General features: G+C 52.6%; 12 protein-coding genes across 12 annotated transcripts; 6 read left to right on the top strand and 6 right to left on the bottom strand.

Moving 5' to 3' along the window:
* Window positions 1-9: 9 nt before the first annotated feature.
* On the bottom strand, window positions 10-1,593 carry N0V89_001293 (uncharacterized protein; the record flags this gene model as incomplete). Its single annotated transcript, XM_056210106.1, has 1 exon — window positions 10-1,593. One exon carries the CDS (start codon window positions 1,591-1,593, stop codon window positions 10-12), a length of 1,584 nt encoding a protein of 527 aa, XP_056076928.1.
* A 457-nt stretch (window positions 1,594-2,050) lies between these two features.
* On the top strand, window positions 2,051-3,736 carry N0V89_001292 (uncharacterized protein; the record flags this gene model as incomplete). Its single annotated transcript, XM_056210105.1, has 4 exons — window positions 2,051-2,129; window positions 2,174-2,508; window positions 2,564-3,313; window positions 3,368-3,736. The coding sequence occupies 4 exons, from the start codon at window positions 2,051-2,053 to the stop codon at window positions 3,734-3,736; spliced, it is 1,533 nt and encodes a 510-aa protein (XP_056076927.1).
* Window positions 3,737-3,845: 109 nt separating this feature from the next.
* On the bottom strand, window positions 3,846-4,426 carry N0V89_001291 (uncharacterized protein; the record flags this gene model as incomplete). Its single annotated transcript, XM_056210104.1, has 2 exons — window positions 3,846-4,293; window positions 4,419-4,426. 2 exons carry the CDS (start codon window positions 4,424-4,426, stop codon window positions 3,846-3,848), a joined length of 456 nt encoding a protein of 151 aa, XP_056076926.1.
* A 647-nt stretch (window positions 4,427-5,073) lies between these two features.
* Window positions 5,074-6,225, bottom strand: N0V89_001290 (uncharacterized protein; the record flags this gene model as incomplete). The annotated part of the gene is made up of 1 exon (XM_056210103.1): window positions 5,074-6,225. One exon carries the CDS (start codon window positions 6,223-6,225, stop codon window positions 5,074-5,076), a length of 1,152 nt encoding a protein of 383 aa, XP_056076925.1.
* Window positions 6,226-6,362: 137 nt separating this feature from the next.
* On the bottom strand, window positions 6,363-8,197 carry EXG3 (Glucan 1,3-beta-glucosidase 3; the record flags this gene model as incomplete). The annotated part of the gene is made up of 3 exons (XM_056210102.1): window positions 6,363-7,606; window positions 7,701-7,732; window positions 7,791-8,197. 3 exons carry the CDS (start codon window positions 8,195-8,197, stop codon window positions 6,363-6,365), a joined length of 1,683 nt encoding a protein of 560 aa, XP_056076924.1.
* A 1,014-nt stretch (window positions 8,198-9,211) lies between these two features.
* Window positions 9,212-10,403, top strand: N0V89_001288 (uncharacterized protein; the record flags this gene model as incomplete). Its single annotated transcript, XM_056210101.1, has 2 exons — window positions 9,212-9,535; window positions 9,588-10,403. The coding sequence occupies 2 exons, from the start codon at window positions 9,212-9,214 to the stop codon at window positions 10,401-10,403; spliced, it is 1,140 nt and encodes a 379-aa protein (XP_056076923.1).
* A 550-nt stretch (window positions 10,404-10,953) lies between these two features.
* On the top strand, window positions 10,954-11,925 carry N0V89_001287 (uncharacterized protein; the record flags this gene model as incomplete). The annotated part of the gene is made up of 1 exon (XM_056210100.1): window positions 10,954-11,925. The coding sequence occupies one exon, from the start codon at window positions 10,954-10,956 to the stop codon at window positions 11,923-11,925; it is 972 nt and encodes a 323-aa protein (XP_056076922.1).
* A 429-nt stretch (window positions 11,926-12,354) lies between these two features.
* Window positions 12,355-14,214, top strand: N0V89_001286 (uncharacterized protein; the record flags this gene model as incomplete). The annotated part of the gene is made up of 5 exons (XM_056210099.1): window positions 12,355-12,420; window positions 12,551-12,579; window positions 12,634-13,094; window positions 13,149-13,423; window positions 13,573-14,214. The coding sequence occupies 5 exons, from the start codon at window positions 12,355-12,357 to the stop codon at window positions 14,212-14,214; spliced, it is 1,473 nt and encodes a 490-aa protein (XP_056076921.1).
* A 215-nt stretch (window positions 14,215-14,429) lies between these two features.
* N0V89_001285 (uncharacterized protein) lies at window positions 14,430-14,791 on the top strand (the record flags this gene model as incomplete). The annotated part of the gene is made up of 2 exons (XM_056210098.1): window positions 14,430-14,434; window positions 14,521-14,791. 2 exons carry the CDS (start codon window positions 14,430-14,432, stop codon window positions 14,789-14,791), a joined length of 276 nt encoding a protein of 91 aa, XP_056076920.1.
* Window positions 14,792-17,277: 2,486 nt separating this feature from the next.
* N0V89_001284 (uncharacterized protein) lies at window positions 17,278-19,395 on the top strand (the record flags this gene model as incomplete). The annotated part of the gene is made up of 4 exons (XM_056210097.1): window positions 17,278-17,380; window positions 17,504-17,794; window positions 17,923-18,570; window positions 18,650-19,395. The coding sequence occupies 4 exons, from the start codon at window positions 17,278-17,280 to the stop codon at window positions 19,393-19,395; spliced, it is 1,788 nt and encodes a 595-aa protein (XP_056076919.1).
* A 447-nt stretch (window positions 19,396-19,842) lies between these two features.
* On the bottom strand, window positions 19,843-20,646 carry N0V89_001283 (uncharacterized protein; the record flags this gene model as incomplete). Its single annotated transcript, XM_056210096.1, has 1 exon — window positions 19,843-20,646. One exon carries the CDS (start codon window positions 20,644-20,646, stop codon window positions 19,843-19,845), a length of 804 nt encoding a protein of 267 aa, XP_056076918.1.
* A 915-nt stretch (window positions 20,647-21,561) lies between these two features.
* N0V89_001282 (uncharacterized protein) lies at window positions 21,562-23,385 on the bottom strand (the record flags this gene model as incomplete). The annotated part of the gene is made up of 1 exon (XM_056210095.1): window positions 21,562-23,385. The coding sequence occupies one exon, from the start codon at window positions 23,383-23,385 to the stop codon at window positions 21,562-21,564; it is 1,824 nt and encodes a 607-aa protein (XP_056076917.1).
* Between the last annotated feature and the right edge of the window lie 44 nt (window positions 23,386-23,429).

Below are 23,429 nucleotides of genomic sequence, written 5' to 3'. Positions count from 1 at the left end.
AAGTGTACGTTAAGAGCTCGTGCGCCTTCGTAAATGTACATCTGTCAACTCAACATGTCCATCTTCAACGAAAATCCCGACTTCCTGCGCCTGGTGCTCGTCACCATTTGATAGCGAGCCATTCACCAGCCCATTCTGGTGGCCGTTGGTCTCGGAAGGCAGCTTCTCGTGCGCGCCTACATCCGAAGGTAAACGATAACTAAAAGACTTCCCACCGACAAAGATTTCCAATACGTTGCTTGTTACGGTAATGACGATGTTGCCTCGGATGTTCACAAGATGGCGCGCGATTTCGGGGCCGTCAACTTCGCGTGGCAGATGCATCTTGTATTGGTCCGCCCAGAAGTCGTCCAGGGGAGCTGGATATCGTGCTAAGACGACCTCGCACAGCTCCGACTTAGCCGGTATGAATCTAAGCCTATGGCCATCCATATCCTTGGATGTGCGGAACAGTAGACCAAAGGATGAGGCATCGTAGGAAGCGATGCTGAACTCGAAACAATATTCATTCGGTATTGCCTCCCCTGTAGAGAGGGATTGGCTTCTTGTCTCGCCGACGCTTCCGATTGAGATATTCGAAGGTATCGGTACTTCAGATCCCGGAGCGAATGTCGCATCCAGGTATTCAGAACATGGTCGTATGACCAACTGACCGCCCTCATCGGCGGAGATCTCTCTCGGCATGCCCATATCGCCACCCCATGACCACTGCCCATCAAGCTTATCGGCAACCCATCCAAAGTATATTCGCTTGCTTGGATCGCCGGCCTTCGGACATGATTTCGCGGCGTACCATCTACGCGCATCAAAGCGCCCACCGGAAGATGCACGGGGCGTTCTGAACGGGCCTCGCGGCGAATCAGCGGTTCTGTACACTGTACCAGCATCTGGAGCGTGAAACCGCGAGTACACAAGGTACCACTTCCCATTTGGCAGCGAGAAGATTTCGGGGCATTCGGGGCAGAACATATCGTTGGGCGCGTAGAAGGGTTCTGGGTCGATTGTCCAGGCGTCGAGGTCCGGCGACGTGAGCAGCGCCAGACACCCTCGTGTCCAGAAGGGACCAGTCCTCAGTCTCGTAGCGACTAGCATCCAGTACGATTTCTCTGACTCTTGCCACGAAACATGAGCGTCTCGGAAATCGATGTCTTCGAATCTTGACATGTCGCCAGTAATTCGGATTGGTGAGGGGGATTTGGTGAACTGTGTGCCCTTCTTATCCTGCGAATGTGCATGCAAGATGACTTGCTTGCCATCTTGTGACAGGTTGTATCCGGTATAGAAGATGTGCATGTTTTCATCTGGCCCGATGATCGCGCATCCAGTCCAAGCACCATCGGCATCTGGGCTATCGCGAGTTTTGCCTGGTGTCAGTACCTCGCTCTGGTCGCGTTCCCAGTTTACTAGATCACGCGAGCGTAGACGCGACCATGTTGATCGAAGCCGTGGCGGATGTCGAATTGTGTTCGGAGGGGTACTGAGGTGGAAAACTTGGTATTCGTCGTCTACCAGTATTGGTATCGCATCAGCTGCAGCTTGGCGATCTGAAGGCCTACTGTACGGTGCTGACCGCGGAGTTGTTCTTGAAGGCATCTTTGACTGTTGAACAACCAGTGACAGCGGCGCACATCCGACCTTATGAACAATTCGAAATGATCCATCAACGCTTGCAAGCGCTAGGAACATATGTCGGTCGCTCGCCTTGCCGATTTTGGAAGTCAACTCGGCATCTTTGAGGTGGCCTCCCGTTGGTCAAGGTTAGCAATAACATTCTCGGCCGGCCGGCCGGCCGTTCTCGCCTTGCAATACGCCGGCCGCATCATCGGCCGGCGAGTTTAGCATCGGCGCTTTCCCCAATACGACCAGCTAATGGTCGCCTCCACAAAACCCGTTCAGATGGAAATGAATCGTACGGGGCTCCACAACTTGTCGCGTGGTTCTCCGCATCATTGTGTGAGAAGTATAAGAACGCGGCGGCCCATGGCCACTGTGTCGGTATCATCACATCTCCTGTGCGGAACCATCCTCCCTACCAAAGGACCCATCAAAGATGCCGAAACTTCAATACCCATACATTTGGGCATTTTGCGCTTTCGCTGCACTCGGCGCATGTCAATATGGCTACGACGGTAAGTATCTCAGATCATCTGCCTACCAATTACTTATCTCACAGCAGGCGTCTACTTTTCGGGTATTCAAGCCATGTCGACCTTTGTGCGGCACTTTGGCGACAAGCAGCCCGATGGTACCTATGCAATCTCTGCTTCTGACTTATCGATCATGAGTTCGATGATCAACGTTGGAGAGCTGGTTGGCTCCCTTGGAGCCGCCCCTATAAACGACTTCTTCGGACGAAAGGGTGCATTCCTCATCGCTGCTATCGTCGCCATCGTTGGCACGGTACTTCAGGTGATCACAGATCATGACCAGGGAATAATCATTGGTGGACGAGTTATACTGGGCTTGGGCGTCGGTATCTTCTCGTCTACAAGTCCTCTTTATATTGGCGTAAGTCGTAACATTGTATGAGTAACGGAACGTGTCACTGACGACATAACAATAGGAGATCGCACCTACTGCCATTCGAGGCCCTCTGCTTGGCTGCTGGCAGCTTGTCCTTTCGATCTCTCAGATCATCGCAGCTGTCATCAACCGAGGCACGGAATCTCTCACATCCACGGCCTCTTACCGTGTTCCCACCGCTGTACAGCTCATTTTTCCAATCCTCAGCCTTACCCTCCTCTACTGGGTTCCTGAGTCGCCTCGCTGGCTCATGCGCCATGAGAAAACCGAACGCTGCGATGCAGCTCTCCGTCTCCTCCGCAAAGACGACAAGACCTACGAGCCCGACGTAGACATGATTACCATTCGCGCTAGCATCGAGCACGAGGCTGAGCTTTCCGCAGATTCGAAGTGGACGGACTTAGTGACAGATCCGATTGAGCGTCGCAAAGTTATTTTCAGCGCTGGAGCTCTTGTCGCACAGCAGATCAACGGTATCCAGTGGTTCTACTACTTCGGTACGGTGTTCAGCCAGGCTATTGGACTCGACGATCCATTCCTTATGACGATTATCGTCTTCGTGATCCAAGTCGTCACTGTCTTTGCAGCGGTCCTCTGCGCTAACAAGATCCCGCGACGCCCGCTACTGCTATCAACCACGTTAGTCATGATGGTGAGCATATTCATCGTTGGCTGCTTGGGTATTCCTGGGGGCGAAGTGAGCGGGACGAGCGGCAAAGTCATCATTTCGTTCGTCATCATTGAGATCACCGCTTTCAATTTCGCGTGGGGGCCTTTGGGCTGGACGATTGTAAGTTCCCCTCGTATTGCCTAACTAGTATACAGCACTGACTTCCGTCTCAAGGCTTCCGAAATGGCTGTCGGACGCAACCGCAATAAGATCTACGCTATTGCCGTCGCGTGCTTCTGGGTCACGGTCTGGGTCACGGTCTTTACGCTGCCCTACCTCTACTACTCGGCAAATCTTGGTCCGAAGACGGGTTTCGTATACACAGGGCTATGTTTCATCACTCTGGCGTACGTATGGTTCTGCGTTGGGGAAGTGACGGGTCGCAGCATGGAAGAGATAGAGGGATTTTTCCGGAACGGCGTGCCTGCGCGTCAGTGGAGTCAGCAGCCAAAGATGACTGGGTTCGACGAAGATGTACAAGTACATGTCAGCGACAAGGAAAAGGAAGTTATGCGGATGCAGCAGGAGAGGAATGAGGTTTAGGCAACGGAACTCGTTACACTATATTCAAGATTATGATTAAGCATTTCGTGTCAGCCTTGACCCAAGTTCCACCCACTCGCGATGCGATCCACTCCTTCCATCATATTTCTTAGTTCTGACCGACAACGTATATATCACAATGCACGATAAAATTGGTCACATCCGTCTCTACAGCCTTGCCAGGTTGGCCGTCCAAATCCAGGTAAGTGTGCTGAGCATCCAATTGCCCAATTGTCTTATCCCCGTTGTAGACACCGCAGCTATGACCCGCCGGCAGTGGAAGATCGGGGAAAGACAGCTGCATGCTAGTGGCGATGATTTTGCCGTCGCGGCTAAGGGGAGAGTTGGAGAACAGGTCCCAGCCGAACTCAAAAGAGTGGCCGGACGTGTCGATACCGACAGCGGCGTGGGCGCCGGTGACGTCGTTGAAGACCGTGACCGTGAGCGGGAGGTAGTACATGTTGGGAGAGGCGTTGGATTCGGAGACTGGGACAGGTGCCGCGAAGGCCGCTGTGAAGAGGGCTGCGATAGCAAGGTAGGAGCGCATCTCGGTGAAGCTTACGAAGAGGTGGTGAGGATGGGGGAAGGTGGTAATATTATGTATTAGTGATCTTAAAAGATCAGTCGTTGGGAGATTGTCCTATCGTGAAGCTTGGGTAGTGAGGCAGTCTTGGTTGCAGACAGTGCCATCTTTATACCTTCGTTCAGCCTGATACATCTGAATACGAGGAGCTGAACATATTCGTGGTGTCACCAAGTTGCCTTGTGACGCGGCCCCGCGACAGTAACATCGTGTAAAATGATACCAATTACACTCGTTTGCCTGAAACTCATTCTCATTAGAGGATATGTTTACTGTGCTGATGTTCGCGGTATTGGTGGTGGCTGGTTGCAGCTCGATTTAGCAGTGCAGGAGTATCTGAGCACTCGGTGCCCTACGCAGGGTCCCCACTCTGTCCACGCTTACATGAGGAAGTCTTAAGGTGAGCATGGCTAGCGGGATGGGGACTACGCAACAGTTGTTTACTGGTGGTAGCGCAGTTTATTCAAAGGGTCATACGCTCTTCGCTGGTCCTCACCCGCTCAATTCCGTGGTGGACATCGAAAGCGGAGGGCGAGGTGGCTGTGCCATTGGTGCTGATGAACTCTGACATGGCTTCATGCATCAGTGATACAGATCCTATGAGGCCAACAGTGTAGTCAATATCTTTTTTGTTGATATTATGATTGATCAGATGCTACTATACTGCTAAACATACCAAAACGCTGCACATTGCAAGAAACAAGCATCAACACCCCTTCCCGTGCACCACCACGAGCTACCTCCTTACAAAACCTTACATCACAGCGCACATCCAACAGCTTCGCCCCCTATCCTTCTCAGTCTCTTCCAGTTCCGGATAAATGCCTAGCACCAACTCCCTCAGCTCGTCGCCCTCCGTTCTCCTCTGTCCCTTTCTCGCTTCCTCTGCTTTGCGCAACCTGTCTCTCTCGTCGAAGTGCTCGTCAAGTGGGTCTTCAAGTCTGCGAATATCGGTCCGCAAGCGACGCTCGCGGTCCAGGTTGTCCGTTGAGCCCCAAGGAGGGAGACGTGGGCCGTAGGGTTTGAAGCGGTCCGGTACCGAGGCGGTGTAGGAGAGCTCTGTGCGGCGAATTGGTACGGGAGGGGTGAGTGGAATAGGATAGGAGAACGTCTGCTGAGGTGGTGGTTTTGGTGAAAGAGGCGTGCAGAGAATGGTGTGGGCGTCTGCGAAGCGTACAAGAGGTTTATGGTGAGGTTCATCGTCTTCGTCGGTTGAGGCATCATGGAGAGGGCCGTAGTCTGAGCTTGAGCGTCGATGATGGTGGTGCTCGACATGAGGTGCGTCGGGAGCGTAGTCGCAGACTGCATCTAAGCTTGCGCGGCGGAAATGATATGCAAAGGTGCTCTCGTCGCAGTTCACCCGCAAGACGTTATCTGGCTCCTTGGGCGCATTCGAGGCACCACGCGTAAGAGTGCCCGTCGATAAATGAATAGGAGTGGCGGATAAACCAGAAGAATGCGCTTCGTGCGTCGTGAATTCCGAAAGTCTCTGCTGTGGCACTTTCGAGCCATTAAGAGGGGCTTTCGCATGCAGAAACGTCCTGAGATTGTGATAATCATCATCTGCTCGAGCAAAGAGATCGAGGTTGATTTCGCTCGTGTCGTCGAACAATGCGAAAGCGTTCTCGCTTTCCTTCGAAATACTTGCATGTTCGCTCCCAGGTTCTACCCTAACGTCCGTCTCATCTCGTGGCTTAGATTGGACCTCATCCTTATCCTCATGCGGCAATGCTGGCAGAGGGTGCTCTCTCATAGTAGTAGACGGTATATGCCGTGATTGAAGCTGCACCTGACCGCATGTTGAGAGCTGGATGTTTGCGTTGTTGGCGTGATGTAGCAGGTCGTACCCGTGCCGGGCATTGGTGTCGATGTTATTGTTGGCTCGTGGAGCGACGGGTGACACCATGTGATATTGATGTGATTCGTGTGATTGGCCGTGCACCTCTCAACCATCAACACGGGCCAGGAAATGAAGAGAAAGGGCATGGCAGAGAGCGAGCTATGAACTGTGTTGCTCGGGTGCATACCAGCAAGGTCATGTGCTCAGATCCCAACAACAGCATTGAAGTCATGAATACCCCTTCGTATTCCCTGCTCATACTCCCATACAAAACCGCCTGCGAATCCACTTTCACGGATTCTCTTGAGCAGCCAAAGCTCCACGTTGCCAAGCCTATTGCCCGGCCCCACGGCTTCGTCTGCTTTGCCCTCGAAGAAGACGTACGCATCAGCATACCCAATCTTCCAGCCATGCTCATATCGTGAGTGGTCAGCCAGCGTATTCGGGGCAAGGTGGTCGTAATATGCGCGATGCTGGTCGACAGCTTTCCACATACGTTCTTCCTTGCGGTTGCGGGCGCATTCCAGTAGTCCGAAGATGTTGCGCTCGGGGATAAATGCGTGCGGAGGGGGAAAGATGAAACGGTTTTGAGGGTTCGATTGAGCCTTAAATCCCCACTCGCCGCCAGGCATCCAGTCCATCTTCCATGTCCAGAAGAAAGCGCCTCCGGCACGTTGTTGGTATCGTAAAGACTGCTCCGCACCAAATATCTTGATCAGTTCCGCTTTGGGCGTTTCGCCTGTTTTCACCCAAGTATCGGCGGAAAGGACGTTGGAGTATTCGCCAATGATAACTTGTACAGCGCCGCGATCAGTCACGGACCCCTCTTTTCCATTGAGCTCGGAGAGTTTAGTAGAGACTTCTTGGATGATGTCTTGAGGGGACTTCTTCTTGTCGGCGTCGTTGAAGCACCAGTACATGTGCCTATCAATTACGATGGGGTTAATTGGCTTAGTAGGGTTTACGACATTCTTTCTTAGCGAGTATCCGATCGCTCGTTTGAGGTCCCAAGCGTCCGATATAACAATAGGAAGGCTGGAGTCTATGGCGGAAACAGCATCCGTGGCCTCATCGTACCAATCGTAAATGGTTTCGCTGTCCGTGTTCGGCTCGTTTACCAGAGATATGCCAGCAAGTTGAAGTCCTGCAGCCGATTCTCGAGCAACAAATTCAGCGCAACGAATACCAAGCTTGCGATTGTATGGCGAAGTGAAGAACTCTGCGACGTTGCTATTGGTGCCGGAGTGATCATTAGTGTTTGCACCACCTGGAACAGCGTGAAAGTCGATCAGAACGCCGATGTTGTGTGCACGTAATCGTAGGATGAGATCACGAATGCTTATCCAGGCGTTGGAATAAATGTGCGAAATAGGCTCGAAAGGAGTACCTCTTGTGAACTCTTCTCCTGGTAGGTCCCAATATCCTATAGGAAGACGAACCGTGGTACCTGTGTCGCGTTAGTAAAAACGCCGAACCCCGATGTAGATGCATTTGATCGTGCAGATAAACACAAAGAACAACCACGAACTCATTCTACTCACCCTTTGCTTCATTCCTCAACCAGTCAATGTCCCTAGAAGATCGGTAAGCGAGCTTCGTCCACAAGCAATGCATTCTATTGGATTACCTACTCATCCAAGATTGCATTTGCCCAACATGTCTCGAACATTTGCTTCGTTTGTTCCGTTCCAATCTTTGCGACCCATGCTTTGACAGCCTCCAGCTCGCTCGATCCTGAAGTGTCCTGAGGAAAACGAGAAGGCGACAGCCATCGCTCGAGGACATAAACAGAGCCAAGATTAGTAGCGTGGTGATAACGGTAGCGAAGAATGTCAAGTGCCGAAGGGTCTTGAATGGACGGTAGCAGGTTTGAGCGAGAGTTCATGCCGCTGAAGCCCACTGTTGAGGACGGAGCGATCAGGCTCGACGGTTTTGATGCTGATAGCGGCCTTGGATTCCTCTTTTCAGACGGCGGCTGGGGACCAGCTACGAGGTCCGCATTGAACAGCTTGTGCGCTTTACCAATGAAGCCCTTCATGATGTGATTTAGCAACCCGTGTTCCCTCGGTTTGAGTGTCAAGTCCGAGATAAAGTGATGCACAAATCAAGCAACGAAAAGCTGAAGGAGGGACTGAAGCACCAGAGGGTATTGAAGGGCAAGATGACAACTATTGTAGGTTTGAGTGGGTCGGCCTCGGAAGTAGGAAACGTGTTTGAGAAACAGACCTGACAGTAGACTTGGATGGCGCAGCAACGCCGCGCATTAGCTCGACAGCGGCGTCCAGATAGTCGCACATTTTGCTTAGCGTGACGTCTTGGAGGACAGGAGTGGAGGGGTCTTGTGCATACACGCGCAATCGGCAGACCATTCGCGGATGAAGCAATTATCGATGATGTCTGCTTTCCACTCGACGGCTATGATATCCGCTCGCTCCTTGCCCAACGCGCATGATATCTATATCTCAGCTCTCCACCTGAGAAGCTGAGCAGGTCGCCGCGAATGATTTGCTTCCTGCGATAATCGCAAGTCAGCCTACTCAAGCGTGTTTCCGATAGCCTGGTATCGGAGGTCTGTTTCACTGGTGTGCGGCTGTTGTGTCACTATACGATCGAAGTTCCTGGACTAACGTCGCGCAGTACGGCTGATGCCAGAGCCAAGAGCCAGATGGACGCGCCCATGGAGGAGACTTCAGCTGTGGGGCTCTCGTCAGATGGAGGCTGGGGAACGCGCTGCGGACACTAGACGATAAGCCAGACCGGATCCATATCTGGGTGGTCGGTGGTCGGCGTGTGGGCCTGTTTCGTCCCGACTCAAGCTCGAGCTTCAGGACGACGCGCTTGCAAACACGACTCACCAACATTCAGAGCGCGTCTGCTTTCCTCTGGAATATCTTGACACCGATCGCATAGGTTGTCTCTAAAACGCTCTTATTCTTCCCCATTGCACCTTTACCGCGTCTGGTCATCCTTGCCTCATTGGTCCCGCCTCAACACGCGTGCTTTCTCAAGACGAGCTCTCACATCTTCCACCCCGCACGCCATTCTTTGCGCCATGTCTGTCTCGCACGCAAATAGCCCCTCCCAGGGCACTCCTCGACGTATCCTAGGAGACCTCACGCCCAAGGCACTGAACACGCCTTCGAAACGCGCCGACCTGTCCGAAAACACGCGAGCACATAGCCCGTTGAAGCAGATGCAGACCCTCTCGCCACAGCTCTTCGGAGACAAGGAAAATGCCTTGAACAGTGCGGTGAAGGGCAGGAAGAGGAGTATTAACGAAGTGGATGACGCGGAGCGCATCGATGCGAAGGTCAGGGTAGGAGGGAGCGCGAGTGGAAACATGGGACTGAGCGCGGCTGCAATGCGCCTGCACACGGTAGCTTGCATCTCAAGCCTGACGCGTCAGTCACACAACTAATTTGGCCCAGAGTAATACCACCAGCGACCTCCCAGTGCCGGGTTCTCCCACGGAGCGCAACTCGCCAACGCCAGAACCTGAGCATATGCATGAGGCGGTCAACTCGCAAGATACGCAGGGCACCAACAACTCCTTCTCGGCACTGATCGACTTCGATCTATGCGCCAGCCAGAACAGCGTCCAAGCGCCCGCGTCACGCGCACCGTCACCCCCTTCGCCCGTGTTGGAAGAGAATAATTCCAGGGCGGACCTGCTCCGCACGAGACTATGCTTCGGTATCTACAAAGTCAAGACGAATCAAGTGACGAAGAGCGGCAGCGATATCATATCGACATGGGAGTCGTCATTCTACCACGCAACAGACGCGTCCACTTCCATGGCCATAACATCTTTCGATGGATCAAAAGACGTGCATCAAGTGCCCGATATTACTATATCCTCAGCCAGACGCGACCATCAACCAGTATTCGTAAAAGCGAATCTCGATCCTTTCCGTCCCATCGGCAACCTAAAGCTCACGCCTGCGCCTGTCCTCCTGCCGACCGCTACCTCTTCGCGCATATTACATGATTATGACATGCCCTCGTCTCCACCACAAGTCATCTCCCCCGAGCAGCTCAGATCTCCAGTGAAGCAAAGACTAGACTACGCGACGCCAGTGAACCAGAGCCCGCGATCAGAGCGGGCGGAAGATGATGTAGGAGATGGAAGCGCGCAAAGTGGGCTGAGGAAATTGCAGAGATTTCAAGAAGGCGAGCTGACGAGCTCTGCGGTGAAGGGCAATGCTGCGAAAGGGCTGATGCAGCTGATGGCTGGAAAGCGGTAGTATAAGCTTTCCGGTTGTGGTTGATGATGCTATGAGGATACGGCGAGATTTGAGAACCATGCGGCAAGAGAAAGCCTTAGGAAAACTTAGACCATGATGTTATTTATCGCTGAGAATAGCGACCATTGATACTCCAAGCTCGTAGTGTTAGCGTGGAGACAATTCAAGATCCACACAACAATCGATACTACGTGCTCGTCAAGGGGAAAAAGGTTCCAATGTCGTCACATCGCGAAGGCCTGAAGGACGGCGGCACAAACGTGTCAGAAGCAACGTGTCTAAAGGTGTTGTTGCAGTGGAAGGTGAACGAAACGCGGATGCCTGCAAGTGGCCATAGCTAGGGAGGTTAGCTCACTAGCCACGGTGGCGCGCCACCCAAGAATCAACAAAACGTCATTATTCCAGCCGTGAAGCGACTTGCTTGTCCTCGATTTTTGGTCCTTTCACCCCTCTCGCCTTCCACACAAACCATTGTTCATGGCACGCCTCTTGCTCATATAGATAGCAGCTGACCTCATTCTCTCCTCAACTCCACCTTCACACACTCGAAATGTCAACGCGACGCAAAGCAGCGAATGGTCAACCTGCCCCACTGACCGCGACCATGCCTTCGGGTACTATTCGAACAACGCCCGCAGCGCGGTCGCCTTTCTTTCCCACCCGCCTCGAAGCGCTGCTCCTCGGTATATACCCCGCGACACTTGTGCTCGGCTCCGTCCTCAGCACCCTCACGCCCGCATTTCGCAATGCGCCCTATTCGCCTGACCTCCAGTCGCATGATCCTGCATTCGCTCCTACATACTTTGCAAAAAAGAAGAACATTTTCAATGTTTGGTTCGTCAAGAAGGGCTGGGGCTGGGCGACTATAGCCTTTGCCGTGTTCCTGTTAATGTGGCCGGGTTTCGGAAAGGGCTTGACTACGAAGAGGATACAAGCTACGTTGCGCTACAGCGTTATCACCCTGTGGTGGTTCTTTGTCACTCAGTGGTTCTTCGGACCGCCTCTGGTCGACCGCGGCTTCCTCTTCACTGGTGGCCAGTGTGAAAAGCTACAAGATCCAAGCGCGATGGAGGGGATGAGCGATACGAGGGTATACTTGACAGCGGCAGCTTGTAAAAGAGCAGGTCGCAAGTGGACAGGCGGACATGACATTTCTGGACACGTATTTCTGCTCATCATCGGCTCGGCTCTTCTCTGGTTCGAGACACTACCCGCACTTACGAGGTTCGAGGGTCTCCGCGATGGTCGCCGAATTATACTCGACGATGGAAAGGTTGCGAGCGTGGCTGTGGAGAAGAGCCCTGAATCTGAGAATGATGAGCCCACGAGGCAAGGCGTTCCGATGCCGCTTGGTGTTGCAGTCTTCATGTGGTGGATGCTTTTGATGACGGCGGCTTTCTTCCATACTTGGTTCGAGAAGTTTACGGGACTTCTGGTTGCCTTTGCGGCGTTGTGGACCGTGTATTTCTTGCCTCGAGGAGTACCCGCAGTCAGGGCTGTACTTGGAATGCCCGGTGTATGAGGGATTTCACATCATGGTTGAGTAGATAGCCTTCATGAGTGTACGATAGTAACGTCGACGATATCCGCATCTTAATATCTATGTATTTACTTCTCCTTCTGCAGCTTCGTGGTAGTGGACAGCGCTGAAACCCCGAATATATCACACATTTTGACAATGCTTTCTTATGCTCGTCGTTGTAAATCATTCCAAAGCTATGTACCGATAGATAAATCATCATTAATCAAACCGCAGATCCATGGAACACATCACTTTAGCCCACGTAACATGCAGTAGCTCGGCTCGGAAGTCTTGGCGCGCCGACCGCCTCCTCCATCATCACTTCCCTAAGCATGCATCTAGAGCGCGTCCCCGATGTCAGCTAGTATGTTCCAATTAAAGTGATAACTATTCATACCCCCATGTCTCACGCACCCGATACAGCCCAAGATGCCCGAGGAGAACTGGGCGCTACATGGCGGCGCCCCTGCCTGTGATTTGTGTCACTCGAGGAAGGTACGCGTTGCCCAGCTTTGTGGTGCGGTCAGTGTAGGAATCATGTTGAAGAGCAAAGGTCAAATGCGATCGCAACTATCCGTGTAAAAATTGCACGACTGCGAGTGTCCCATGTTTGCGGACGAGGCAGAAGAAGACGCCGCAACCAAGGGTTAAGGCGTGAGTAGCCTCCTGAGGAGGAGGTGGGCGAAGGGTTGCTAATGGGAGAAATAGCGACGACAAGATCAAAGCTCTTGTGGAGAAGCTGGCGACGTTAGAGGATGCTGTCCGCTCAACGGGAGTCAGTGCTCCATCCGTTACCTCGGCGCCGCCAGCAGCAGCCAAACCCAACACTGTCTCGAGCACAGGAGACGACATTTCATCTCGGCCTGCGAAGCGTAGCAGGACTGATGCGGGCTCTGTTGGAACGGCGACGTCCGCCCAAGACCTCCTCTCGCCTCCGGACTCTGTGACTTCGCAGCTTCATCGCAATGGCGGCGCCCGCGACCACATCGAAAAAGAGCTCACTCTCAACGAGGGCTTAAAAAGCCACCAGAAAAGCGTCTTCGAGACAGCGATTGCTTTCATTGACCAACTGTCGCAGGCTCCAACGACTGCTGTAGAAGAAGAAGTTTGGAACCTGAAAGTATCGACCGAGTTCTCGAAAGGCGAACTCGTACAGATAGTTCTCGCCAGTAAGCGTCTCCTCCCACAACTTTTTCCCCTTTTTCAAAACTAACTTCCCCCAGGCCAGCAAGCCGACGTCGACAGAAACCGCCCAGACACGCAGCTCTTCTTACTCGACCACGTTCCTCCCTCAGCACTAACCAGAATGGCAATGTGTCTGCTAGAAGGCACGGCGAGCGAGCAAACCCTTCATCTATGCAAGGTGATAGTGCATTTCAAGGCTGGACTAGGCCTTTATGCGAGCCAGTTGCATTCGCCCAAGGATCCGACGATCAGAGAGTATGTCAAGGAGATGCAATTGAGGCACCTTAATGCGGCGCTTACGGCGTTGGATGCGGTCAGTTTCCTAGTAAGGCCGAGTTTGTTGCTGCTGCAGGCACTGTTGACTGGGGTCAGTATGAGATCTTTCTTGAAAAGGACGGTTGAGAGGGTATTGGCTAACGCTGTGCCTAGTCCGTGTTGATGTATATCGTGGGGAACTCCCAGAGCTGCTGGTCTCTGACGGCGTACGCCTCACGGACCCTCGTCGCCCTAGGCTACCACAACATTCACACTTTAACGCCTGAGAACGAACAAGAGCAAGAGATCCGCGCGGCCGTCGCTTGGTGCTACCACTTCGATAGAGTTATGAGCCTCCTCTTGCTCCGGCCGCCATCTTTGCCGCCTCTCCAAGTCCCAGTCGCTTCGCTGGTGTCGTACAGCCCGCACAACCCCATGGCCATTTTTGCCTCCATCATGCTCGAGCTCGTGCCCATCCACGAGGTGCTGCTGGAACTGACGCTCGCCGGCCAGAAGCGGAACATGTCGAAGACGGAAGCGGAGCCCCAGGTGGACGATCTGCGCAGAAAGATGGATGAGATTTACAGCATGATGGGAAAGGTTCGCGCGAACGACCCTGTCGCCAACAGCCCGGACTACCAACTCCATTGGCATAGCTTGGAGTTTAAATTCTTCTCCACGCTAACGGCAGTCCATCGGCTCAGCAACACGGTATGCTTCTGTGCTTCTGAGCGCGAGAAGTGTCTGTACGCTGCGCGCCGTGCGTTGCAGTGCGTGAAGGCGATACAAGGTCTTGCTAAGCAGCAAGACCATTTCCTTGAAGAATTCAGCCCGTACCTTGCCTGGTAAGTCTGCTCTTTCTGTATTCAAGTCCGACCGGTGTCCGGAGCCCCCCGCCACCAATCAGGGGGGACATCCGGCGGCTCAAGTGCCTGTATATACAGTCCCAGTGTCTCTAATATCAGCTCTCAGGACAATTCTCTCATACCCGCTCTCACCCTTCTTTGTCCTCTTCTGCAACGTAGTCGGCACCTCCGACTGGCGCGATTTTCAGCTCCTACAAGATGTCGTCGACAGCGTCTCCTCACTAGTGATCGAGAACAGATACGTTGAGCGCCTGCGTCGCCTCTGCAACACGCTGCTCGCGCTCTGCAGACCGCTCGTCCAACAGCATGGCAATGCGGCAGTCGTTCAAGAGCAGCAGGCTGGCCTGCTCTTGAACTTCGCAGCTGGCAATGAAGCAGCAGTAACTGAGGACGGTGTGATGCAGTCATCAATTACGGGAGAGGCTCAAGAGGAAGTAATGGCGAATGAGCCGTGGCAGGACGATATGATGTGGCAGCTCTTCCAGGCTCAACCTAGCCTGGATTGGTTCAATTCGGATATCTTGGACCCGGCGTCTTGGGATCTGAATCTACCGAGTTGAACAAGCGCACGGTGAGCCAAAGTCTTCGTATCACCCTCCTCAGCTCCTATCACGCGCAGTATATACGCATCGATGCCCTGGCCGACCCTCTTCCCGACCTTCTGGGCAACACCTATGTTCGCCATGAGCATGGGAAGTTCATAATGCTGCCATCTAAATCACTCAGAAGACGTTCGATCAATCCAGCTCGATGGGGCGCTTTCGACATTATTCTTTCTGGTCCTTCTAGTGTTGCGCGATAGCGATATGAACCACAAGGATTAGCGGGGCGACATATTATGAGAGAGCTTTCGTTCCGAAACAGGGACGCCATCTGCCACAACAACGAATGAGGAAGCGTAAAGATCGACATTGCTTTGGTGCTTGTTTTGTCGACTGGCAAGTTCCGCGAGGGCGGCGGCTGTGAAGAGCTGAAAAAGCGACCGCTTCTGATCGCCCTGTTCGGCCAGTATGATGCGCCTGGCCAGGTCTTCGTATTCGCGACCAGGTGGATCCTTGTTCGCAATCCGCAACAAGGCACTTCAGCTACAACGTCGCTCAGCGACGAATAATTGTACCGATACTTGCTTGGCATCCCTACGTACGGGTCATGCTCGCTTTGAAAGGCTTGTTCGATGCAGTAATAGAATCCGTAAACGAGGTCGCCTCTAGAATCGGCCTTGGGCCTCACCTGGCTTTAGGTGGGCGGTAAGAAGCATTGCGACGAGAAAGCCTGGCCTTGCACATGCCGTTCTTGTCGACCATGATGTGCCTTACAAGAGCCGCATGTCCGCCTCTGAAGTGCGCAGGCTTTGGCTGTTCCGGGTGTGAGCTTCCCTTGAGGATCTCTGTTGGTCGTCACCGAAACCTGTCGCGAAGATCGGTGCGTCGGTATTTCTTGTGTCTAGAATAGTCGACAATTGACCTGAAGTATGGAAAGCGTACTGAGGGTACAACAACGCTGCCCGGTACTCATCCTCTTACTCTTCGCATCCAAGCAAGGGCTGGCATAAGCACTCTCGATCCCCAAAGAGGGAGATCCCCCTCAACAGCCAGCTGCATACGGATGTGGCTTGGCGAATTAGGATAGCAGACATTGAAGTCGGCATCGGATGCGGCAATTTCTGTTTCCGCCGCCCCCGATTGACCCACGGCGTCTTTTACATCCCAAGCCGCCTTTCATCCGACTTCTCCACTTGAACCGAGGACCTCTACTTCACACGTGCCGTGAACTATTGCCACAGCTTGGGAATAGCGACGGTCACTGTCGTCACATCGTTAAGCTCAGCTCCCTAGAATAACGGACCTATTACTGTTACTAAGTTTACATCCGTACCTACCGCTACTGTGACCGTCGTATCGTCTTCCGCTTCTTCTACAAAGGCATCGCTGCCCTCCAGTGAGTGGCTAGTGGCTTGTCGTGGGGGGTTTCGCTCTCGTTGTCCGTCTACACTTCGAAAAGTCGCTCTGACGGCGTCCGGCCAGGTAGTGTTGGCGATACTGGGCCCTGTAGACACGCTCGTCGTCGTTTTCCTCTCCTGAGCTATTATTCCCCGCGACATCTCCGCTGCCACGACCCTCTGCAAGTGGCCCTTCACCATATAGCTCTTCTATCTCGATCTCCGACTCGGGCTCAAGGTCTAACGAGAGCGGATATGATCAACATCGTGATACCGATCGCGTGCCTTGTCATCGCCATAGTCGCTGGAATCATCGGGTAGGTTCCACGCAGGTGGCACAAGGCGACAAAAGATGGGAATCGGGGTGGTGCGGCAGTCAGAAGCGGTGTACCGGCGGACCATCAACGACGTCGAGTCTCGAGGGGCGGAGCCTGCATGGCTCATCGTGGCGGCATAGCTGACAGGGCTTTTGGGTGAGAGCTGTTTCGAGGGACGGATGGCGGATGCGGCCCGAGCCGGTGGGAGAAGGGTTGGCTGTATAGGCAGCATACTCAAAGGTCGACGCGGCGGCCGTCTGAGCGGCATGCCTCCATCGTCACGGGGGCGTCTTACTTTTATCTTCGAAGGAGAGGGGGAACTGGACCCGGGTCTCGACCGAGCTGGACTTTCCAACGTCCTCGGTGCTCGAGATGTCAGGACGACATCTCTGTACAGAGGGCCTGTGGCGAATCGCGCCCCCACAGTGAAGCAGCTGGCGGTCTCCTTGGCTCGCCGACTGCTCTCTCGATGCAAGAACAGCCTGTTGTGCTATAGTGGGGGTCGATGGGCCAGCCATGGTGCTCGGTATCGATGCAGACTCTATCATAGGTCTCTGCTGTGTTCCATCTCGCTCGGCAAAGGCAAATTCATTGACAGCTTACGCTTTAGCAAAGCTACGCCCGTCGAAGAGGCCTCCTCCGTCTTGCTGCTTGCATATTATCGTAGGCCAGGCAGGGGTGCGGCCGTCTAGCGTGGGTGCAGCTGCTTTATAATTTTGAAAAACACGCCCCCGTCTCACTGCCTTCTTCGCGACACGACCACTGAAAGACAATCACCACGACAGCAACCATGGATCTTCTGGACCTCCCGCCTGAGCTCTTCCAGCATATCGTGTATCTCTACATCATGATGCACAAAGTGGAGAGCACCCAGAAGCTCCTTTTCCTTCATAGTACGTATATTTCTATCAACCTGAATGGTGGCCGCTCGAAAGTCTGGCTTTCTGCCCAAGAATGCAGTATTAAATCGATAGAAATGAAATAGCACTTACCTTCAGCTGACTCGAATTGATTAGGTGCGTTCAACGGGGCTATCAGCTACAGCCTCATTTTCGAATTGCCGCGTGAGTATTATCGTTACAAGCTTGGTCACAACTTCTTCAAGGCGCAATTCAGCCTTATTCTGCAGGCGCGCGTAAGGCAGGTTCCTCGAAAGAATGCGGATGCTTTAACGGCCGAGAAACTTAACGGCGTGTATCCCTTCCTTCCGAAGTACATCACCAAGGTCGTCAACCGTGTCTACGAGATTGCCGGTCTGCAGTACGACCACAACGATCGGAAAAAGCACGAGGCAAATCTCTGCGACGGTAAGTATCTATCCAGCCCCGACCTTCAGCATCATTCTCGGGAGGGTTAAAATCTCTGGGTGCCACGAGGTGGTCAACGTTCCATCGCGCACTAATGTGGCAATTGCACGCTGACGTTGCAAAAAAAGCTATAGTACATTACTTCAAATACGCTGAGGGCGTTAGTGAGAGCGGACTGTACCCCCTCATGTTAGATGAATCTCGGGCGAACGAGCAGCTTAAGACGGAATTCAACACAACTCTTCCTCGTGCCACTGTAGCGGCCGCTGCTGCTATGTACGGAAGCCTCGACCGCATAGAAGCGATCGTGAAGCAGGATGACATGTGGCAGGCCTCCGCTGCCTTCGGAACCCCGTTCAATGTTGCTGTATCCTCTGGATCGGCCGCTATAGTTCTTCGTGCTTTGGTTGCCGTTCAGAAGATGACTCCATCCCCTGATAGCGCTGTCGTGGATGCACTTCTCACTGGCCTTGGCATCTCACTTCATCGGGGACATATAGGAATGGCTTCGGCTATCTTACTTGTTGGAAGCAAACAATTTCCTATCATCAAAGCCCACACATACAAGGCCTGGCTCGATAAGGCTATGGCGATCGGAGACCTGGTTACCTTGAATACTATCCTAGGGCTGAAGCATCACGCCCGCAAGCAAAGCCTGGGTGACGCTTTCGTGAAAGCATGCAAAAACGGCCAACACCTCATCCTGAACGTCTTCTTTCGCAATAATCTGCTAAATGTCACCGAATACGTAAACCTTAGCAAGGCTACAATGTCTCGTAAGTCCATGGGCATTTACAGTTATAACAGTGTTCTTCATTCTCAAGACATCGCTAACTCCTGGCCTTTGTTATGTAGCACCCTACTGCTATCCGATCATGGCAGCTATACGTAGAGCGCCGTCTGACGAAGCACGCGCCGCGCTTGTCACAGAGCTGCTACAATTGAGAGCGGATCCCAACGGACCGAGCATGGCCATGGGTATGCCAGTGTCGGAAATCCCCCTTGCTATGGCCGCGGAGAAGCAGAGCTGTGCTACTGTCAAGATTCTATTCGATAATGGGGCGGACTTGATGATGCCCACCGCCCGTGACAGCCAGTGGTCCGCGAAGTTTGGTGTCCTACAGGCCATCATAGCTTTGGTCAGGACGTCACCATACCACGAGTTCTGTCGCAAGCTGGAGCAAGAGCTGAAGCTTGACGGAGTCTTGCTAATCACCCCACTTGTCATGGCTGTGAGGAATCGTTGCTGGGGTGCTGTAGCAATCCTACTCAACAATGGTGCGGACTTGACAACGGAAATTCACCACGAAGACGTAGCCGAGGAATGGTTTACAGTCCTGGATAGCATCTATGACTATTTCAACACCGGACGTCAGCACATGCTCTTCCGCCACGTTTGGCTGAAGCTGGAAGCAGAGTTGGCCTCTTTCGACGACGTTTGGCTGAAGCTACGTGCAGAGTCGGACTCTGACTCTGGAGACGATGAGGAATTTCCCCTTGAGCGGCAGCCTGCCTCCACGGATGAGCCTTGTCCTGTATCTTACCGTAGTCCTGTGTTCTACGGTACAGCTGGCTTCCCTCCCCCGGATGCATCATACTAGGCAAAAATAATGCTCGATTGGTTCCCGTCAAGTGAGTCACAATTCCCTACATCCAAGCAGATTGAAGTACACTAATTTTACGTACACAGGAGCTCAGATATGATCTTTTCATGTCTGACAGTCAGCGTACCCCTGAAGCCATGCAGCCTGGTCTATACATGCATCATTACTGTTGCATATTGGAGATTGGTTTCCGGAGCCCATCCATCTGCTTGACTCGATTGGTAGATGTTACTATGGCATTATCGATGCTTGCCCCATTCCCTCGCTTCGTGCGATCCACCTCCATGAGTGGGAATTTCTTCTCATCTCTTGATTTGCGTTAGCTCTGATTGGGTAACATAACCTGATTCTCTGTAGTAATACATGAGGGATTTGCACAATCTTTCATTCACCGTGTGTAGCTAGTGTACTACGCTTGATATGCCTTTGAAACTGCTGAGGTGACTACTCATTTGGCTGCTCGAATCGCGTCGCGAATTCCCAGACCATTGGCCCAGGAATCTCATAGCTCGTAACATTCCCATGAATGTCCACCAGCACGCCCTTATCCCTTATCCCATACAAATTCTCTCCGACGACCCCGCCCTCTAGCTTCTTTACATCCCTGCTCCCACTGCTCGCAACCTTCAGATTGACACACTGCGGGTACGCCTGCGCCCCATTCACCTGCTCCGCCACATGCAACGCAATAATTTCATGCCTCAACACATAGTTTCCTTCATTCAAACTCTCCGGGATCTTCACCATCCAACTTGCCTTATTCGCAATAAGCACATCGCTCCCCCACGTTCCCCCAAGAGGCACAACATCCACCCCCGAACTGTTTAGCCAACCCACCTCATCAATCTTGACCCATTCTAACTTCTCCTTATCCACATCCACACAGCTCCCAGCACAGTCTGCTAGGTACGTCAAGACGGGTCCTTTGTGCGAAACAGGCCATTCGTTCCATTGGACTTTGAGCGTGGAGCCTGCGGTGGTGGGGATGTGGAGAGCTCCCGGAGTGGCGTTGTAGTGGCATATTATGTCTGAAGTATTGAACTGTGAGGGCTTGACGAAAATGTTTCCGAGGTTGGAGGCGCGCCATGCGGCGAGCGGCGTTGCGAGGAGGGATTGGGGGGTAGCAGGGTCCCAGCCGGGGTAGACGGTGCCGGATGAGGTTGTAATGTTTGTTATACGGCCATGGGCGGAGGTTGTGGAGATGAGCGTCGTGAGGACTGCGGGGAGAGTAGAGGTGGAGAGTCGCATTGTTGTAAAGGAGTGTGGATTATGGGACTACGCCCATGCTGAGTGGTATTCACGGAGCGTTGAGAAAGTCGTTTGAAGAATATGAGAGCGACTTCTGAGTGCGTATGGAAATGATTTCAAACGTAACTACCATATATATGAACGTTTCTAACTGCGGCTGTAAACCCCCAAGTGGCAAGCCACGCCTATCGACCATGTATCCACCTACTCTCCGCAACTTCTGCCTATTTCCACAGTACTACTATACAGTCTCCAAACACGTGAGTTGTTGCTTCGGTTATATTGTTGGTGCAAGGTCGCCATCCCTGTAATATCCCGGGCCAACGGCGCGTATATGGTTCGAAACAACATCGTAATATGAAACATCTCAGGCAGGTAAAGATCGCCGCGCGATCGTCTTTTACGATTCCCTGACATGTTTCCAGTCTACATGGCTGCGGCTCTGCTGTCCGGTAACCGCAGATTGGGGAGGCTGCAGAGGGGTTTGTGTGGATATTACGAAACTTGGTCCTTCATTAGGGGGATGTCGTCGGGGAGGAGGTACTGCAGCTGCCAGATGTTCTGCTCCGGCACTCTTTGCACTTATGCAATGCTCGTGGAAAGTGCAATGGGTACAACAGATCCTTACCGGAGCATGTCATTCAAGCCTTTGATAAGAGAACTCGTCGTGCTAGAGATGCCTAACAGTTTGCAATCCAGGCGCACAGTGACATGTTTAGGAGCTGAATTCCGCAATTCCAACGACACTGACTGTGGTCGAGGACTATATAAGAGTGCTTCGAAACAAAAAAGAAGATATTGAAAAATTTATACACAAGAAGTTTGTGAGTACGCACGGTTCGCTTGGGTGCTGAAGGATATCCAGAAGTTCTTGTCGAGTAGGACTACCTGCGCACTGCGGTATCTCGCTGCCCTTTACGTCCACCATATCGTCCGCTTCTTCAAGGCAGAGTGTTTGACTATGGTCTGCACTGTTCTAGGTCTCTTGGAACCAAGTTCCTTTCCAGACATCTTACCCGCCGCGATGATATGCTGCTCACCGTTGCTTTTGACCCAGTTGACAAAGACGCTGCCACCACCATCCATGTTTAGTGCTTGGTGCGCATTCGCGATTCCTTCTTTGACTGTCGTGAACTCTTTCAAGAAAGTATCAATGAGTAGTCGCATGCGGTTTAGATCGAGACCTCCACGGTTGTTCCTTGTAGAAGTGTATGAGAATACATACTTGTGGGACGGGCTGATAATAACGGTTACAAGACGCTCAGCGGAACCACTTGCGTGGGAAAGACTTCCCGGGATAGACCCATAGATCTTGTTGACTAAGCCAATCATATTTGCGTCTCTTATGTTAGACTCTTCCGCTGTAGGCTTGGGTTGGCAGAATTCTGGATGTTCCGGACCAAAATCTAGCTCATCCTTGAGGGATGGTCCGCACATCATAGAGCTACCATCTGTGCCTACGAGCCGCTCGTAATATCCTTGGTAATCTGGAGGTACACCGACAGTCTTTTCTTCTCCTGGATCGGTAGAGGTAAAGCCGATTGAGTACGAATGGAATTGGTCAATATCATTGATAGGCTCACCACCGTACTGCCAATACATCTCGTCGTCTCCGGGCAACACGAAGAAGTTGCCGTTCGTAACAAGACACCTTCCACCAGCTGCTGCTGCCTTCGCAACAACATCTTGAGGTCTATTGGGACCCGCTTTGCCCACGCAATACGTCTTTTGCGATTTGCCGGTGAATGCAACCACGTTGAAAAAGCCATTGGACCTCATCTTGTTCATGACGTTGCGCACGTGGGGCGGTGAGTTTTTCACTGACGGCGACTGTTGCCACCCTTCAGTCGTATCAAAGTAATAATGATAAACAAGCTTCTGGTCGAGAAGCTCTCTTCGATAATGTGGTTTTAGTTCGCATGCCTCGACGTCGTCGTCTGTAGCTTTTCCCTTCCCCTTGCCACTTGGCGAGCCCGTGGGTGTTGTTCTAGGCAACAAATAGGATGGTAAGAAGCTTTCGACAACATCACGTATGTTCTTTTTGCCCTTCTTGCCCGTCGTGCCTGACTTGCCCTTCTTCGCCTGACATGAGTTCTTCTTGGGCTTTGTAGCCTTCTTCGGTTTAGTCTTTGGTCTGATTTTTGGTGTGCTCTTCGGTCTGGTACCCGACTTGGCTTTCGGCTTAGACTTAGGTGGAACCTTCGGTTTGGTCTTGGACTTGGACTTGGACTTCGTCTTCTTGGCCTTAGACTTCGTTTTCTTCACATTAGGCTTTCTGGTCTTCCTTGTGCCAGACTTGGTCCTAGTCCTTCCTCCACGAGTACGGCCTCGTGCCTGTAAGCCTTTCAGTTCTTGATCGTCGTTTGATAAACTTGTTTCTTCAACACCAGTCTCGCCCATTACATGTATCTCGTACAAGGCGTCGTTACTAACGGCAATTCCGCCCTCAACGTTCTCAGCGATGAAGCATTGGTTGAAGATGCCGCCAAAGTGAGTGATGCAGATGTCCATACCTGCTGGCGCGCCTTCATCAAACTGCGTCACGCTCAACAGATGCGATCCGCAATCCTGTGACGCACCACCAGTCGAGCAGAGCTTGTCAATGCAGGATTGAATCGCATGATTCTGGTCCTGACTCGTGCCATTGATTCTTGAAGCCTGCGAAGTATCGCAGATAACGCTTGACAATGCTCCAGGCAGGCCAAGGCTGATTGCAGTTGCGAGCAGAAAGGTTCGCATTGCTGGGAAACGGCGACCGGACTCGCGATACGTCGTAAGTTTGT

Source organism: Didymosphaeria variabile, assembly GCF_027946475.1.
Source record: "Didymosphaeria variabile strain IMI 356815 chromosome Unknown scaffold_1, whole genome shotgun sequence".
Classification (NCBI taxonomy): domain Eukaryota; kingdom Fungi; phylum Ascomycota; class Dothideomycetes; order Pleosporales; family Didymosphaeriaceae; genus Didymosphaeria; species Didymosphaeria variabile.
This window is presented reverse-complemented; position numbering and strand designations above follow the sequence as displayed.